The 20,178-nt window shown below is 34.0% G+C and overlaps 1 protein-coding gene across 2 annotated transcripts in view; it reads right to left on the bottom strand.

Annotated features, from left to right (window-relative positions):
* LOC128242843 (solute carrier family 12 member 6-like) overlaps positions 1–20,152 on the bottom strand; it is a 95,796-nt gene extending 75,644 nt beyond the window's left edge. The window contains exons 1-3 of one of the 2 annotated variants that reach the window (XM_052960204.1): positions 20,081–20,152; positions 14,511–15,515; positions 12,524–12,547 (exon numbers count right to left, since the gene is read on the bottom strand). In XM_052960204.1, coding sequence (XP_052816164.1) covers positions 12,524–12,547; positions 14,511–14,625 — 139 coding nt within the window. In that variant the 5' untranslated portion in view covers positions 14,626–15,515; positions 20,081–20,152. The remainder of the gene's footprint in view (positions 1–12,523; positions 12,548–14,510; positions 15,516–20,080) is intronic. The other variant, XM_052960205.1, reaches the window with a different exon arrangement.
* Between the last annotated feature and the right edge of the window lie 26 nt (positions 20,153–20,178).

A 20,178-nucleotide genomic window follows, 5' to 3' on the forward strand; every position in this document is an offset into this window, starting at 1 on the left:
GATGACTTTGTGCTCAGGTGAGCTTAAAACAGCCAAATATCAATTTTGATGAGAGGCAACAATTTGGTTTTAAAGAGTAAATCTTTAAATAATTTAAATATTTTTTGTGTGTAAGAAGAACTTTGTTTTTTAAAGTAAACAGATGATGGTAGGTAATCCATGCATCCCCGGACCCGGGATCTGCATCCGTATCCTCACACACCATGTTTAAATGAATAGATTGAAAAGTGTAGTGTCTATTCAATGTCCCGCAACCATATATATATGCCCATCCACATAAAAATGGTTAAAACTTGTGTCTATTCATTGTCTTTGCAACAGCATAAGCATCTTAGAAGCAGGTGTTTCCTCTTGTCAAAAGTTTGCTAATCTGTCCACAATTTATTCCAAATATCTTATTGCACTGTGGGAATCACCTAATGCATATTGCTCAGTCTGTGTTCAAATTGAGCATTCTCCACCCAGAAATAAAAATAAAAACAGACATTTTCAGAATGATAAAACAGGCCTATTACATAGGTAATCATTTGTGAAAAGATCTGAGATAATAATTATTTCAGAAAGTTACAAATCACGTCTATGCCCATACTCTTTCATTAACCTGTGAGTACATATTCTAATGTTGCTGATATGGTTCACTTAATTGTGGCTAGCTCAATTTGTAAAAGTATTGAAAAAGAGTCAGCATAGCATATTACAATGATCTATCAAAAATTCTTTTTTGGGGTTATTATAAAACATTCCAGCCAAGTTATAGTTGGATGACATGAAGTAAAATTTTCATGATTCAGAATGGGCGGAGTGAGTGTAGCAAACAAGCCCCTCTGAATCATTCAGATATTACTTCAGGTCTTATGTCTGTCTTAGAATACTCCCTCAATGGCTGACACATTATCAACGCAATATTTGACACAGGGAGTCACGTGTGTATCGGATGACTGGCAGTAGGCAGACCTTTAAACACCCGTGGTAAGTGAAATCATAATGATTAAGCCTATATGCAATTTCATTGGCTGAAAATGTAGGTTGTATTTTATGTTACAGATACAGTGGAACTGGGTTCTTTTGGTTAGTGTTGTGTTTACTGAAAAATGGATAGACTTTCATAATGGAGAGACAAGGAAATGCTAAATGGGAAGGAATCAGCTGATCATTTCATCATAGAATTTGTTCTTTCTCGTTAATTAAAGATGGCAAAATTATGTGGAGTCATTAGGCCTGCTTCATAATGAAATTAAATGCTATGTGAAAGCAGTTTAGGTAAAATGGCTTAAAATAATGAAATTAAACACACAAAAAAAATCAATAACCTCAGGTTTATGAAAATATTTTCCAACAAAGCTTTTAAATGTCATATTTCATATTGAACCAGCTCACAGATTCTCTCAACAGATCAAACTGTTCACATAAAAAAACCCCAAAAATATCACATTTGTCTGGCAACATTTTATGTTGTATTTTTTTAACCTGAAGGCTGTAGACTAATTTCAACCGAAAGTGACTGCAAAAGTGACTGCGTGCATCCATTGATTGCTGAACTAGAAACTAAAAATGTTGATCATCTTCTTCCATTGATGATTTAATCGATCCCTTTTGTAAGTTTTCCCCAAAGCTTGTATAATAGTAGTTGTCATTCATGGGTGAAAGCTTGGAAAAATCAGAAACCTAAACAAGAGGGCCCTGAAGGCCCTGTATCGCTCACCTGATCCAATTCAAGTGTGAAATAAGTGTTTTCAGGGCGAGGGCAATTGTGACAGGGGGAGGGAATAAGTGTTTTTCTGGGCGATATAAAGTGAAACGCAAGGGGACTTAATCAAAACAAATTTAGGACTAGTTTTCAATGCTACCTGTTAAATATTATAGTTGAGGGTATTACAGTTTTAGAGAACTTGAAATGTCAGTCTGGTGGTCTGCTACCTTTGAAAAGATGCGTACTTGTCTTTGTTTGTACATTTTTATTTTCTGTTCTTGTTATGGTTGGAGTATAAACATGAAAAATGTTTCATTTAATTCAGAATGTAATTTAGTAGTGAGTATGATTTAAGCACTTGTTCTACATGAAAATGCACGAAACATTGAAAACTTATTATACATACTTTTGACTACATCATGGAAGGACTTTTTTTATTAAATAACAGAGTATGTTTTCAATAAATCTGCGAAGTGTCAATATGTACATTTTTTTGTAATATTGTTTAATTTCTTATAGAGGATTATCTAATTTTCATTATATGGCAAAAAATGATTCAAGGGGAATTAGGCAAGTGGATGTTTTAATAGGTAGACTTAGAGATGATTAATATAAACATTCTGACCAACTTTCATGAAGATACAGTTATAAATGTGACATTTCTAGAGTGTTAACAAGCTTTTCCTTAAATTTGACCTGGTGACCTAGTTTTTGACCGCACATGACTCAGATTCGATCTTGGCCTAGAGCTAATCAATATTAACATTCTGACTAAGTTTCATGAACATACAGTCATAAATGTGACCTCTAGAGTGTAAACAAGCTTTTCCTTAAAATTGACCTGGTGACCTAGTTTTTGACCAAACATGACCCAGATTTAAACTTGACTTAAAGATTATTAATATAAACATTCTGACCAACTTTCATGAAGATACAGTCATAAATGTGACCTCTAGAGTGTTAACAAGCTTTTCCTTCAATTTGACCTGGTGACCTAGTTTTTGAACGCACATGACCCAGATTCGAACTTGACCTAGAGATTATTAATATTAACATTCTGACCAAGCTTCCTGAAGATACAGTCAAAAATGTGACCTCTATAGTGTTAACAAGCTTTTCCTTTAATTTGACCTGGTGACCTAGTTTTTAATCCCAGATGACCCAATATCGAACTCGTCTAAGATTTTATTGAGGGTAACATTCTGACCAAGTTTCAATACGGTTGTGCCCAAATTGTGACCTCTAGAGTGTTAACAGTCAAATTGTTGACGTCGGATGACTACGACGGACAACGGACACAGGGCGATCACAATAGCTCACCTTGAGCACTTCGTGCTCAGGTGAGCTAAAAATTAGCCTTGGTTGGGCCCCCTAGGAAACTCTTGAAAATTCATGTTTTTGCAGGTCTTAGACAGAATTATCCAAGTGCTAAGAGGACAATTTGGAATCAATCATTCAAGCCAAATTTATCTTTCCTCGTGCGTGATGGATCACAAATTGCAGTTTAACAAGTAAAGGCGACTTTGTGGACAGGAGCCAAAGGATTGAAAAGTTCCGGCAGTGATATGAAATTAGTAATAGGTTATAATGAGCTTCAGTATCTGTCCTTCTCTTTAACAACTGCTCACCTGTTACATCCTGACTTCTGTGAAGGAACTATTTTGTGTTGTCAATCAGAAAATATTTGGCTATTATGTAATGTTGCTTTTCCAAGATGGCTGAGAAGTAACAATTGGTCAGTGTTTCATCGCACAGCTGAATTTCTTTTATAAAGGAGATGTTGGTTGTAATTACTTTGATCAAAAAGGGATATATATGTACATACACTCCCCCCAATTCCCCCTCCCCACACACACCAGAAAACTCACTTACATGATTTGGAAAATGACCCCAGGAGGCTTAAGCTAGCCCTTTAAAACCGGAAATCCAGAATAAACTGGAACACTTTCACCCATATGTCATTTCATTATTATTGTAACTAATTGATCCCAAAGGTAATTTAGTTTTGTCCAGAATTTGTAATATAGTGGATGTCATAACATTACCTAAAATGACAGTGTTAATGTTCATATCTTGTAAGTAATGATCTCTTAATGCTTATGTTGTCTAAACATTATTTGTTTATTGCTCCTCTGACATTATTTTGTTTCTGTTTCCCAATTTTATGCATTCAATTTTGACAGAGCTATTGAAAATTGTAAGTATTTGTGTCACATTTATGGGCAATAGACAACAAACATAAACTTGAATCAACCACTTTATCCAATAAGTCAGACAAGAAAGTTAAAAAAAAAACACTACCAGTAAGAATGTTTCTCCAAAGACTATTCTTAAGATGTCCAGAAACATCTAATAAAAGAGAAGTTAGGGGCAGACCATGCTATAGAAATTGGCAGCATTGATCCAAATTAATCCAAAGAAAACATTATATAGACACTTAAAACAAAATGGATTCCTGAGAAAATCTGTGAATCAATCTCTTTTAGGTGCATTCCTGTCAATTTCCAAATACTGCAAAATCGTGAACCTTAAACATATTTACAAAATTATTCAGTGCTTTCTTAAATGTTTTATTGTTAAAACCAAGAAAAAAATTAGACTCGCTTGTATATTTAAGATTTACATTAGAAGCAATTTTTGTGTTAACGCTTCTGCAGTTTTTAATTTAGAACAAGGGACAATTATGAATCTAAAGTATATATCTCCTTGAAAAACAAAGTGTAATGGAAAGAAGGGGTTATTGTGAACTCGTTGTTGCTTATACCGAGACTAATGGAACTAAGGGACAAACCCTTTAAATATTATATCCAGAGTAGTGGAAATAAGGGTCATAACCCTGAGTAATGGAACTAAGGGAAATAACACTTTAAATAGTACACCCAGAGTAAAGGAACTAAGGGAAATAACCCTTTAAAAAGTACACCCAGAGTAAAGGAACTAAGGGAAATAACCCTTTAAATAGTATACCCCGAGTAAAGGAACTAAGGGAAATAACCCTTTAAAAAGTACACCCAGAGAAAAGGAACTAAAGGAAATAATCCTTTAAATAGTATACCCCGAGTGGAGGAACTAAGGGACATAACACTTAAAATAGTATACCCAGAGTAAAGGAACTAAGGGAAATAACCCTTTAAATAGTACACCCAGAGTAAAGGAACTAAGGGAAATAACCCTTTAAATAGTACACCCAGAGTAAAGGAACTAAGGGAAATAACCCTTTAAAAAGTACACCCAGAGTAAAGGAACTAAGGGAAATAACCCTTTAAATATTATACCCAGAGTAAAGGAACTAAGGGACATAACACTTAAAATAATATACCCAGAGTAAAGGAACTAAGGGACATAACACTTAAAATATTATACCCAGAGTAAAGGAACTAAAGGACATACCACTTTAGATATTATGCCAGAGTTGAAGAACTAAGGGACATAACTCATTAAATATTAAACAGAGGAATGTAACTAAGGGACATAAACTTTTATAGATTATAGCAAGAGTAATTGAGCCGAAAGACATACCTCTTTAAAGAGTAAACCAAGGGGAAAGGAGCTATGTTACATAATTCTTGAAAAAATATACAGAGTCATGGAATGAAAGGACATAACTCTTTAAAGATTTTACCTAGAGTAAAACAATTAAGAGACATTAACCTGTAAAGATTATATTCAGAGTAATGGAACAAAGGGACATAACTCATTACGGATTATACCAAGAGAAAATGAAACTCAGGGACATCACATCTTTAAAGATTTTACCAAGAGTGATTTAATAAAGGGAAATAACCCTTTAAAGAGTATAACCAGAGTAATGAAACTAATGAAAAGTCATTGAACAGATCTGCAAAAGGTCAAAAAAATTCCTGTGACCAGATTTTGAGATCCTGTGAAACCAATTTCAGTGGATTTACTTTTATGGCCATGAGGCTTTGACCCAATATTGTCTTGAACTGGCTCCCATTTCTTATATTAAATAAATGTCTGTGTTGCACTGTCCAAATGCCAATCTGCCAACATCTTTCAGTATCTTCTTCTCCCTATATGGAATTGAGTATGGCGCCTGTACAATAGGCGATACAGTTATATTGTCTGTCAATTTCCTATCTTTCACATGGAAGCATTTTGCAGGGATACTGATTGTAATCATGTATAGGTAGTGTTATTTAGAGGGCCAACAAATGCATTTAAGAGAAATAGAGGGAAAATAATTGCCCATAAATGAATATAAAGAATTCATAGCATTATTTGTTTACAACTTCTTTTTCCTCGAAAAGCTACAAAATAGCATTATAAGATCCAAGAAATAGCTTCTTCATTTGATAAAAGGAATACCACAAAAAAGCAAATGAGAAAACCAAATCTCACTCAAAGGATCATAATATTTTGATGCTTGATATTAGAACAGAAAGCAGGGAAATGCTGCCTCAGCTGTACAGTTATCTTGAGGGTTCTGGAGCATTCTCAGTTCAATGACATTTAATGCCCACATCAATGCTTTGCCTCAATACCTGTTGGCCACATCATAGCTGATAAGTCAAACCCCAATGTTGTTACAGGAAACTAGCATGTCCTCATGTATTTAAGCTGCAATTTTCCATTCTATGACATCCTTATTTGTCGTTCAGGCCCAGTAAAAGATATTTTGTCCAGGTATATGGAAAAATGTAATCCCGAGTTTGATTTAAAAATAAAATTAGCATAAATTTTATTGGGACCTCACAAACACCACGAATATAATCATGCAATTTAGTTGTGCATCTATACCTATGTATACACTAATCCCATTAGTAACAAATAGAAACCCAAGATCCATGTTGTATGTCTTTAAGTAAGCAGATGATTCCCCACAGAATGGGATTAGACACACCCAGTAAGATCATGAAAAGGTGATAGAACAGGCCACGATTTTCACTCACAGATTTTTGATGCCTGTTTACCTAGCCTGGCCCCACCTCTGCAGCCAGGCCCCACCTCTGCAGCCAGGCCCCACCTCTGCAGCCAGGCCCCACCTCTGCAGCCAGGCCCCACCTCTGCAGCCAGGTCCCACCTTTGCAGCCAGGCCCCACCTCAGCTATTAAACAAGCCTGACATTTCTTAGTTCTTTCAACTAAGTTAAGCCACTTCTGATAGTTATCACTGAAGGTTTGACTGTAAAATATATTTATCCTCAGCACCCCAGCGTATCATCACCTATATGATACCCTGGACAAATCAGCTGTAAAATTCTTGTACTCATGAATAATTAATAAGGTGAAATCCAGCTGCTTGATTGGTCCCATGAGACACACCTCATATGGTGCGGAAATGGCCAAGAAGTTAAGGATGTAATATCGGTTTGAAATAATCCAATGAGATCACGGCTTACAAATCATTTTAGGCAGGATATTGTTAAATTTGCCATTAGCTCTCCACAAAGGAGATTGTTTCCTTTGTGTTATCGGCTACTTCATTGGTCAGAAAATGCTTATGAATATTCGAGACTTATGATGTTTCCCTAGCCAATTTGCCCAGGGTATCATAAAGGTTATAATACGCTGGGGTGCAAAGGATGAATATATTAGGCAGCGCAATAAAGTCTTCTTCGAGTATAACCATAATTATTAGCTCAATCTTTTGGGAGAATGAATAATTTCTTGCAATAATTTCCACAAATATTGAAATCAATGTAGACAACTGACATCCGTGTGTAATGGTATTGACACAAAGCAAACAGGAAACAGAGATATCCATCACTTGGCGGCCATACGTTTGTCAATGTTTGCAGAGATGACAGACACCAAAAAAGCCCTGTAACCCTCTAAAACCTTATATCTATCCATTTACCAACCGCTCAAATAACTTCTGACATGCAAGCAATCTTAAGTAACAAATGAGAATATTAATGTCCGAAAGAAGATGTATGGTTGGTTTTGACAGGATGGTTAATGTGGACAGACATCTCTGCAACTCAAAAGCTTATCACTTGATTGAGTCTTCCTGTCTTTGCAGCTTTTCTGCTAAATAAGACGTTAACATTTAAAACAGACAATTCAAAGAAATATACCACACACTTTTCTCATTGTTTTCACAAGACATTGTAAATGCTTAACCAAGAATCTTTCCAAATGTACCAAAAACTTTAGTAAGGATTCAAAATGATTTTTTTCTTCTTCAAGGTAAGCTGAAAATGAAGCAAATGGTCTGATAAGCCCTGCCAGTTGTCTTCATAGGAATTGAAATAGAGGTAGAATGCACTAAATTTGACTCTTTTATCATGATAAAGTACCATCCTATCTTTGATGTGTCGAAATCCTGAATGTACTTGATAACCATGATGAAAGTCGTATTTTGAAATTTTAAAACCACAAACCTATCTTAAATATAATATTTTCCTAAAATTGCAGCATTTTCAACAAACAATAACAGTTTTAAATTAAAATTAGAGCCATTTCTGGCTTTTTGAGACAAAGACTTAATTTTCTTGTCAAGTTTCTGTCGGTGATTATAGCTCAACAATGCCTTTGAACCATTTTCTATGGCAAACAGTTACACTGCAATAGCTGTCATCAATTGTGAAGGCAGTATAAACAGCATTACCTGACATGTTTGAATAATCCTCATTCAGGTAGACATGTACTGAAGTACCATTTCTTGTAAAAAAAGAGAAAAGATTATGATCTCAAAGAACATTGTTGCTTATAGTATCTTTCAACTAACAACTGTGATCCCTTTCCATATGTTTTCTATAAGAAAGACCTTTGAATGTCTGCCCATGCATTAAAGTAAATTGTTTAAAAATATATGAACATAATTAGTGCTGTGTAACCTTTTGGGTCACAGTAGCGTGTATGTAATTTCATGCATAAACAACTTTTACTCAGGTTAAGCCATGTTTAAGTCCCAGGCCCCAATTTCTCAAAACTTCTAAAGCTTAATAGGCTTTAAAGTCACTTATTTCAATTAGACAAAACTCATACTTATATGTGATTTTGAAAAATAAAATATGGTTTATTGTGATAACCATAACAGTAATTCCTATTTAAAGTCCAATAATTTTTATTGAAGTTGATATTACGCGAATTAAAGACAAAGAATTAATATGCCCTTCTGGGCCATAAAAATAGTGTGATTAGCTTAATCCTGTTGTAAGGGACTTAAGAAGCTTCGAGAAACTGGGGCCAGATTCAGAGAAAAACACCCTCTCAATCTATTTAGCACCTCAGACTTTGATGACATATTTCGTCACTGAATGCGAGGTATCCTTTCTCATTTCCACCTTTTATCCCCCGCTGAATCGAAGGTTTTGGGAGGGAGATATTGTTTTGGCCTTGTCCATCCGAATGCCCCCCTTGATAAAATCTCATTTTTTATAAATTAGGTCACTAGGTCAAATCTTAGAAAAAAAAACAAGGGGTTTATATTATATTTATGGACAATTCTAAGCCATTGCAGAACTTGAACATGCAGTGAAAATGATCAGCCGGTACCATTAAATGTCATTTTTCACTATTTACGTACTGTTATTACTGCAGACATATTTAAACTATCACTTTGAAATCATTCGAATTCATAGGAAACAATTATAAATGCTATTCTATAAAAAAAGCTTTTAATTCAAATAATTCCAAACAAACTAAAACTCATATCCAATATTCATAACAGTGCATCTCTCTGCAGCCATATTACATGTTAATAAAGTAATATTTCACCAACTTTTCATTTCCATTCCATGAACTTTGCCAAATCAGGCACGGGATATCTATTGAAGAAATTTGATTGTTTTATTATTTTTAACGCTGGATTTGGATAGAAAATGAACGAGCATTCTGTATGAAGGAAGGAGGTGGGCTTCTCCCTCATCAAGTAACTGCAACTTGAAAGAAAATTATCATTTTTTAGATTCTTTTAAATATAAAAACATTAAATTTGAAAACCAATCAGCTGATTTTCTCTTATTTATGTTATTAGTTTTTTTAGACTCATTTGGATTTACTGGCTATAATTAAGGGTTGACATTTATTATTTTTTACATTAACATGTTACCAAATTTTCCAGAAAATTTGATGTATTTATTGCAATATTTGACGTATTGACTGCAATATTTAACACACATTTTACTCTCAGCTATATCAAATATTTATAAAACTCATTTGGCTTTATTCCTAACAATGATTTAGGCTAGTACTTTATTCTCAAGTATGTAAATTATATATGAGATGTTAGAATGAAAGGATGCAAATAAAATATCCTGTGATTTATTTCAAGTAGACAATGGCCTCAATCCTGGAGATAATTGATTGTTTTCGTGATACCAGTGCTATCAGCATGAGGCGTAAAAAGTGGTAGATTATGTGAGTGGAAGCTTTTTAACACCATTAGAGGGACTGTACTTGACAGGTTTTTAACTTACTTTTAACAAATAAAGGGAGACCATTCTAACTTTTTAGGTATATTTTATAATTCATTTTAACACCATTTACCTCCCTTAGACAGCTTCTTGTATTAAACACTTAAATTAACTACACTATTGTACCCTAGTTTGACAGATAATCATCTGCAACCACTGAAATATTGCAGATTACTGAAATTATATCAACCCAAAACTGACTGCAACAAGAAAACTATCTTATGCTGTCTAGACTTTCCCAGAAGTGCTCAGAATATATGTGATTCGGAGCATCATATATAGGTGTAAAATCCATGTGTGAAAATATTGTCAGAAGTGTTCAAGAACCCTAAACTTAATAGTCTCTAATGTAATTTACCATAAACATTTCTTATATCAGTTTGCACAAAATGACAAAACTGATTTGCTATCTATGAAACAGACTAATACTGGTATAATAATCACTGAGCAAGAAAGCTTCATATTAGAGGCTTTTAGGCATTTTTGGCAAATCACCAAAAACAAACAAGAGCGTTGCAGAACCAAATTTAATGCCAACACATGTCTGTTTTCTCCCAATCAAAAAAAGGGCCGTAACTCAACAATTACTTAAGGTAGAGTTGTGTACCTTGTTGTACTTGTACATATTGTCTCTGTGTACCAAGTTTCCAAGTTAAGGATCTTGATTTTGAAGTTAATTTAGTAACTCAACAACAACAACAGCAGCTGAAGAAACCACCAGCATCCCAGTCAACATTTACAAACTCAGTCAAACTACGGCAAACTTTGTATAACTTAAAAAGGCATTCAGGAATATTAAATACATACGCAGCACAACTAACACAAACGTTTATTTCTAAATGTCAACAAAGTTTGGGCATGCAAATTTCTTTAAAACAGCCACAAGTTTGCCACCGTTCGCTGGCAAACATCAACCCTTATACACTTTTAACAACGTTCAATAGCGTGGCTGGACTTTTGCTCAATTCTTGGTAAAGTCGGTCCAAATGTTGTAGTGTGAACCACGCTTAAAGAACAACCCAATACCAACATTAGTTCAATAATAAATCCTTTATTCAACACCTAAGTCAAGGTTATTACGAAATAAATGTATGATTGAAACTCATATATCTCGATGTTCTTCTCCATAGACATAAAGACAAAACCTTATATTCAAAATGTCATACAAGTAAACACTTTGTTAAATTTAAGGAAAGGAGGAATATGTGTCATATTACAACTTGAAAGAGGGAATTACAGTTGTATCATGCATTATAACAGTTCCTAACAACCTGTATAGGCACTTTTAGATATACAACTATAATGTAGATATGAAAGCAAAATTTATTATTGATTGCACCAATAAGTGATTTCTGAACTTCAGACACAGTAACTGTTAGTCATGACCTAGGAAATACCATCAGTATCTCTGCTTCTGTGTTTAAGATAATATATCAACAAAATATAAAAGAACATCACATACGACTGCCACGCCCAGGGGATTTTGACGTCACATATGACTGCCACGCCCAGGGGATTTTGACGTCACATATGACTGCCACGCCCAGGGGATTTTGATGTCACATGACTGCCACGCCCAGGGGATTTTGACGTCACATATGACTGCCATGCCCAGGGGATTTTAACATCACATATGACTGCCACGCCCAAGGGAATTTGACAAATACCACACCTCGATCATGCAAATTTGATAAAATTCTTGGGTTCAGAGATGTTCTAATGCCTTTAAAAAGAAAATCTGAGTTGTGGTGACAACTTGCCTGTCAATCTCCTGCTAAACAAATTCCAACCTGTAAGGAATCACCCACTGTGTATAAAACTGTTTATCCATTTGGGGCAAAACATTCCATGGGTGCACAATGTGATATGAACAGTACAAAATTTATTACAAGTGCAACTAGCAATGCAACTGCAAGCATACCAAAGTCACAGTATAAGAAATGATGGATATTAATGATTAGGCGATTACATTTGGATTTAATGTTTAAGACATTATTTCCATACCTGAAACTTGTTAGTCAAATAAAAAATGTTCTGTTTCTCAGGTCTATGAGTGTTTTACCATTTTAAAACTGATAAGAAAGTCTTAAAGCTATTTGGTCAGTAATTGCTGTAAAACTGATAGAACAAGAACTGTCACTGGAGCATGACAAATGTCTCTGAAAGACCTTGGTGGCCTGTATTGACAGACAGCCTTGAGTATGTTACATATTCTCATGATGATCTTCTAGTCATAAAAGCTTGTCCACCAAGTTTGAACTAAGAAACTGTGGTAATGGACAGATGGACAGACAGTCTGATTACTATAATTATGCAGTCCTTCAAGGCATAAAAACTAGACTCACCCATATTATAAAGATGAACATTAATTATCAGATGCTTGGTATGACCAGAAACAAAACATTTTTTCTAGTCTTAATTAAATCAAAAACAAGAATAAAGGTATTTACCCTTGAGTTTTTTATACTGCCCCACTACAACAGAAAACAAAACAAAACATATCAGGAGTGAAGACGGGTGGTGAAATCATTTATGGCAAATAAAGTCCGATTTTTTATATATATATTTTCTATACAGTAATTATAGTTACCATACATTGTCATCAACCAACAAAATAATGCCATAAATGATTTATGAAACTATTGTATAGTAGGGCACTGTGTTTCACTTTCATTTTATCATGTTCAGCATTAAAGCTTCCAAAATCTTTAATGAAGCAAAAGTTATTCAGAGAAAAATATTTTCCAAATTATTATGCAAAAAAATCATTATTTTTTCATAAAGTGAGTCACAGTTCCTACGAATGTAGGTCTGAAAGATTTGTATCTAATTATCAATTCAATGACGAACAAAGTTTGTTAATGCCTGTAGTGCTTACATTTATGACTGTGCCAATTGGAATCGCCTATGGATTCTGATTTAATCATTTACAAAGCATCCGACAAAAACGAACATCAAAGCTCCATTTAGTCATAAGTGTTTTTATTAAGTGGCTCATTTGGTGGTTTGAAGAGAGCCAGTACAGAGGCATTTGAGCCAAACATTTAGATTACGGTATGCTATTAATAAATTATTTGTTTTTGCTTTCTAAACAATTCAATAAGGATCTGGGCTATGCAGATTTGTTGATTTTCATTATTGTAAAGCAAAAATAAACAATAACTAAAACTGAGTATTGAAAACTGTGATTCAGACTTTGAATCATTTAAAGGAAACGTTTGAAGAGACATTTTGAAACTCAGAGCTATTACCATCATAAGAATACATCAGATATTATTTGTACACAAGAATGTTTAAATGTCGAGTTGTATGAGTGAAATGTGACAAAAGTTGCCGGTAGCCAACAATCCAGTGAAGTTTCGTGAATATAGGTGCAATACTTTTGATGCTACATGAGAAATAATATTTTTCAGACCATTTTTTAATAAGTCAAGGGCCATAACTCTTGTTTGACAGATGAAATGTGACAGAAATGGTATATGTGCACAACAAAACATTTCTACAAAGTTTCAGTTGTTTAGGTCAAATAGTGTGGGTACATGCAATACAAGATTGTTCAGCTACAACACATGACGCGATGGACGCAGCTCAAATATAGCCCCCCAAATATATCTATATCGGGGTGAAATTATAGAACAAATCTTTCAAACCCACAAAATGAAAAATGTACACTAAAAGATTGCAAACTATCAAGCATGTTAATTTCATCATCACATTAAAATAACATTAGAAACAAACAATTTACATCTGAAAATTCTGTTGCATATAATGCGAAACAACTTCAAAGTCATACTCAATATTTTGAGCCAAAGTATGTTCACCCCAAAACTTCTTTCATATGTATGCATATTCAAGGCAAAAAGTCTCACTTTCATAACAACACCAAAAGCTTCTGAAAGTGGCATTTTGTGAGACATTTAGAGGCAACTGCGCTGAGAGTGGAAATAATTCACCTTTCTTGGCTAATTTTGATTTTTTTTTATTAATTCTGGATCTATGAAAGGGTTTTCATTTTAATTACTCCATAAGATATTTTAAAAAAATGGCTTGGATATGACATGAAAGTTTAATGTAACCCAAAATGTACACCAATTTTCCATGGGAGCTAAATTTTGTGTTTATGTTCCACTATTAATGAATTGTCTCCCTTGACAGCCCCATGAAAATGATTGGTGACTATTGTCTCCTATTTACATATATGTACTATTCTTATTCATTATTTGTTTTCAGTTTGATTTCAATAAAATGGCTTCTTAAAGATTGCTACTTCAAGAATATTTTAGAAAGTTCAGGAATTCACTGCATTAAGACAGGCAGTAGACCTAATTACATGTACAAAAAAGAGACTTCCTTCCACTAACAGAGCAGCACATAATTGACAAGTAGCAATCAATAATAAAACAAATATTTAGACGACAATCCAACACAAACAAATACCTTTGGAGTCGCTGTCGCTGAACTGTATTGCTGCAGCTCCATACGTGTCCGTTCGACCTGTTTCTCCAATTGGCTGTTCTTCTGACGCCCGCGTTACAGTAAATCTGTCTGTCATTTTTCACACTAACTGTTGATTGGAACACACTCTGTTTTGCTAGTTTCTAGGATAGACAATACCCTTATAAGTGTAATTTTTGTTAACTTGTGGAACTAGTCTGTAATTTGTGGTTTTACATAATTCTTTAACTATGTTACCCACTATTTCCAAAAACGTAATCAGTTTTAACTGGATTATGGTCCATAAGTTTTTAACAACCTATCACTCAAGTAAAACTTCTAGGCACCAATAATAAAGGACAATTTAACACTGAATTATATAGGATGAGAATGGATGGAATATTATGCAGACATAGAAAATGTTCTTAGACTATTCTGACCTCAAAAGTTTGTCAATGGAATATTTTTTCCTTTCAAACTGGAGAAATCTGGATATATTTGGTTGTTTTCATGACAATGTTGCTAGAATTCTCAATCAATTTGTGATAATTAATATCAGTTTCTCTCACCAACTATTTTGATGAATATTTATAATTTTATAAATACGTCTGCAGCAAAACAGCCATTAGCAAAAACAACCGATTGAGTCTCAGATGTGTCCAATTATCACAATATTAGATCTTCTAATTCTCTTATTTTCATTATGACAAAGCATTCCACAAAACAAGGGAATATTACTTTAATATTGTATATCGGTTCAGTGCAATCAATTATATTCTGGAACAAAAGTATTGTTGGACTTTTGTATAACTATTCAGACGTCTGCTGTTGACTTCCAGCTATTCAAGGTTACTCTAAACTGGCCTTTTCCAGAATAATTCAGATGCCTGCTCTGTGCCTTCAGAAAGATTCTGTCTTCAGCTTGTCTACAGATTTGCTAATAATGGTCTGATGATGGAATTTTCTATGTAGTTGCTGAAGTCTCTTACAGGTGAATATTGGATATGCCTGAAAACATAAAGGAGTAAAAATCAATGCTCAAGATGTTCTTGTTTCATAACATTCTACTGCAGACTTTTATTATCATGCAATTCCTGTGTAATATTAACGGTTACAAACAGATTTAATTAAGAGAAAGGGCATCACCATTGTTTTTCACTGATTTGGTATTGTGGGTGTGCTGACGTAGCTTAGATGTAGGCAAAACTATGAGTTTATTAATAGATATTGGGAATGTTTCTGCTGAAACTAGGAAAAATAACATTTAAATAACATTTTTTATTCAATAGGACAATGCCATTTGGAAATTGGTCCAGCACTGTCATAGCCTGGTGAAGGAACAAATATGAGGTATAAATTGGGAATTTGGGCTGCTAAAACTTTGAAAGTTTTTTTGCCCATAAGGAACATCATTTCACAGGACCCTATAATAATCATCATTAAAAGTAAGACAATACCAGGGCACATTTACACCCTTTTTCTTCTGTGTAAAAGCTTAAAGACAATGTTCTCATTGAATACCTTCAATTTTTCATTCACTGACCTTCTAATGTGAGGCCTTATAATGACTGAAAATGGTTTGCCCAGATTTCTATATATCATTGGATACAATTAGTGTGATCAATAATTTGATTTTAAAACAAAATCACCAATAAAGAAGCTTTATTGTGTTGCACTAAGTGTGCCAGAATTATGATCAAGGAACTGGTGCATCAGATAACAGTGAAAAAACACTGTTATCAATAGATATATATTGAAGAAAACAAAACCTCAGTGTAGTGAGTTTTTAAAATATTGAAGTGCTCCACATTTTACAGGGTGGTAAATGTCCTTAGTATACAGACACACAGGAACATGATTCAGTAGTTAATGGCTACAATTTTTACTTCTTATCAGTAGTTCATTGACATAAAAATCAAGTCAGACCTATCGAAATAAGGAGTGAATGCATTTTTGATATTGTTTTAGGACATTGAATTGTAGCATTTGGCTGATAATAATCATTTGAGTACTAGTTTAAACCACAGGGACACGGTGCATGATTATGTACCCCTGGCTAAAGCCCCCCACCTCAAATATATTAATCACAATTGGGCAAAACTGTTCCCATGTTTATAATGATCATACATGTAATACTTTAATCAGTTCTAAACAAGTATTATATTTTTTAATAGTATTAATCGCTAATATATATATTGAGAGCTGACTCGCCCCTGTATTTCATCATATTTAGTTGTTTACCCAACGCATCATGTCAAATTTCAACAAAACTCAAAAATACCTGATTAAATACCTGATTTGCTTGGAGAGTTGCTACAGCTCTTCATGAAAATGTTAACCTGTACTGAACTGTAATGCCATTTTAAAGCTGAACTGCATAAAACATGTTATTCCAAGAAATAACTACCAGGTACCTTCTATAATAGTGGTGTGGCAAAACCATGCATCCTGCCCCTGTGGTTTTAACTCCCATTAAGCACATACTGTTTTAATGACACTGACTTTTCCAAGGCCTTCCTGACATTTGTTAATTTGTTAATTGAAATATTTTGATGCATGTGTGATATATCTGTGGTATCATGCATGTGTGATACATCTGTGGTATCATGCATGTGTGATATATCTGTGGTATCATGCATGTGTGATATATATGTGGTATCATGCATGTGTGATACATCTGTGGTATCATGCATGTGTGATATATCTGTGGTATCATGCATGTGTGATATATCTGTGGTATCATGCATGTGTGATATAGCTGTGGTATCATGCATGTGTGATATATCTGTGGTATCATGCATGTGTGATATATCTGTGGTATCATGCATGTGTGATATATCTGTGGTATCATGCATGTGTCCTCTGTTTGTGTCGTTGTGCGTCTCTCGCTGAGCGTCTGTTGAGCTTTGGCCTTGTGCCTTTAAGGTCAACAAAAGCAAGACTATGTATAACAACCTAATAAGTAGACTTCTGTGTTTAAGCCACTGAATAAAGCCTATGATCACAAATAAATCAAAATAAGGGATATAAAATGATAAGCAACTTTATTTTGAGAAATCATCAAAGATGAATTAGATAGTTTATTTACATTTGCTGTTAAACTGGTAGATACATAAATTTTCTAGTTTACAGAGTTATCAAGGCAAGCCTTGTGTTTTTTCTTATTCTATAACTTGAGAAATATTACGCCCTAATATTTTCTTCAATGTACTTAAGAACAGAATAATCATATCCTCACTGGAATTTTTACTGGTAGCAAATAGAAATGAAACAATTATCTACTTAAATAATGAAATTCTTAAAATCATCAAATGCACTTGAGTGCAACAATTTTCTACATATTCGGTTCAAGAATGATGTAATTGCATAAATTAATATTTGAATACCACTGAGAATTTTTGTGTGAAACAGTTGAACAGCATTTAATTTGAAGTCCAATTTGTTTACGACTAATTTATATGCATCTATATTTTCAAAACAAAATTGGGAATTTTATTTTCACATTTAAAAAAAATGTATGATTTAACATTGGGAAATTGATCCAACAAAAAAGAAAAAGAAAAAAGAGGTAAGTTAAGAGTCTAAATCACAAGTGATGCCCATTGTTGTTCATAATGCACCCATCTACATTATTCGACATATGTTTTATGATGGGCCAACATTGTGTACTTGTCGTTATCTTTTTGGCATTACTCCCATCATCACAAAGAAGTTGAGCCCCTGTTACTTTTTATCACTCTCTCTGTCTATTGCGCTGAGATTTAGAAAATAGTGACAGCATTCCTCCATTGGCAAAAATGTTCTCTCATCGCTATTTTTATGCCCTATGTCAGTATGATTTAAAAAAAAAACACACAAAAAAACAAACAAATGAGTTTAGGGCTTAAAGTAGGGTGGGAAAGTTTTTTTGATGAAGTCCAGTTAAAACAGCAAGGCAAGTTGCGACTGCTTACCATGACATTTCGGTATACTGTGTATTAGATATTTAATTTTAATTGAAATAAGATAAGATAATCTTTATTTAAAGTCAGTTATGATAAACATAAATAACACTAGCTGATAGCTATTTTCCGGCAAATCAAAACAAATCATGGTCAAAAACATATAGTTGGAAAATCATATATTTTTTATCTAGGGTCGAGAGAAGCCATTACGATATGAGCATTATGGGAACTTTTTTTACCATTTAGATATTCATTATGTTCCAAGAATAGTCGGCAAAACAAATTTCATATAAGACTCCGAATCATATTTACATGGACTATGGTCGAGGTGTTTTGCCAGGTAGGGTCAGGTTATTAATATATTAATAATATAAATATTAATATTATTAACAATGAGATCATGGAGATTTTGAAAACAAAGAAATGTCAGAAACTGACAAAGGGCTAAATTATCATCATCAAACAGGGCTAGTCGAAAATAATAGACGTGTTATACGGGATTCTTCCAATCCCTAACGTCTAAACGGGAATGTGCAAAAAACGGGGGTGTTTTAAAAATATTGAAATTGTTTTAAGTGAAGTATTTTATGGTTGAAATTGATCATAAAGAGTTATATTTATATTTTACCATGTAAGTGAAATGTTATTTTGCACTAAACAAGCAGTTAATGCATTAAAACAAGTTATTTACCTTTCCAATAAAACGAAAGTTGACTGACACAAAAACAATTATGCGAAGGGGAACAACTCGATACAATCGTAATAACTCGGCCTCCTCCGACAAAGCTTCGAGATAGACCTCGTTATACAATCGTAACAACTCGGCCATGGCCGAAATGTTCCGAGCAATTTAAAACTGTGCCCTGAAGCCTTGCAGGTGCCCTTCATGTATATATCGTTATGTTTTGACAGAATGAAATGAAAAAAAGCCGTCAAACTCATAATTATAAGTTGGATATTTATTTTTTTGTGTACGGAACTAATAAAAAACAAGAGCACCGCGGAGTGGGTGCCAACGCTCGTCTGAGTTATGAGGTAAGGTTAAAGTTTTTGGACGACGACGACGACGCAGACGCAGACGCAGACGCAGACGACGCCGACGACGCCAAGGCTATCACAATAACTCGACTTTTTTTCTTCGAAAAACAGACGAGCTAATAATATTATCTGGTAATATTTCTTGTTTTTATGATATTTTATAGACTCTATATGCTTTAACCCGGAATCCTGATCGGAACAACTACCCACTTTTGATACTAAACAATTTGTACGTGAAGGATTTGCCATATCAAAAATCTAAAAAAAAAATCCGCCAACGTACAATTATTTGGACTACAAACAGGGCGTGCCTTTACTGGGAGACAGATAGGTTGATAATGTTGAATTTAAAACGCACCATATTTGCGTCATATTTATCATGTAACTACCTTGCAAAAAATGAGTCATGAGTTCTTGGAATTTTCCTGAAAATCCATTAAAATTAGCAGACTCCTCATCTACAAACTCAAGAAAAGTCACAACATTCCACATTTTCAAAGCAAATTTCTACAATAATATAATACAAAACCTAAAAGATAATCATTAGCTATAAAATCGTTCAATATCCACAAAGGAAAACAAGTCTCTTACCAGTTTATTTCAGATATTACAGGTTTTTTCGTGGCACCTGTCAAACTTGTTTGATTACTCAAGGGAGGAAACTCTTGTTTCCATTTGCGATTTTTACA

Source organism: Mya arenaria, chromosome 8 (assembly GCF_026914265.1).
Source record: "Mya arenaria isolate MELC-2E11 chromosome 8, ASM2691426v1".
NCBI classification, from domain to species: domain Eukaryota; kingdom Metazoa; phylum Mollusca; class Bivalvia; order Myida; family Myidae; genus Mya; species Mya arenaria.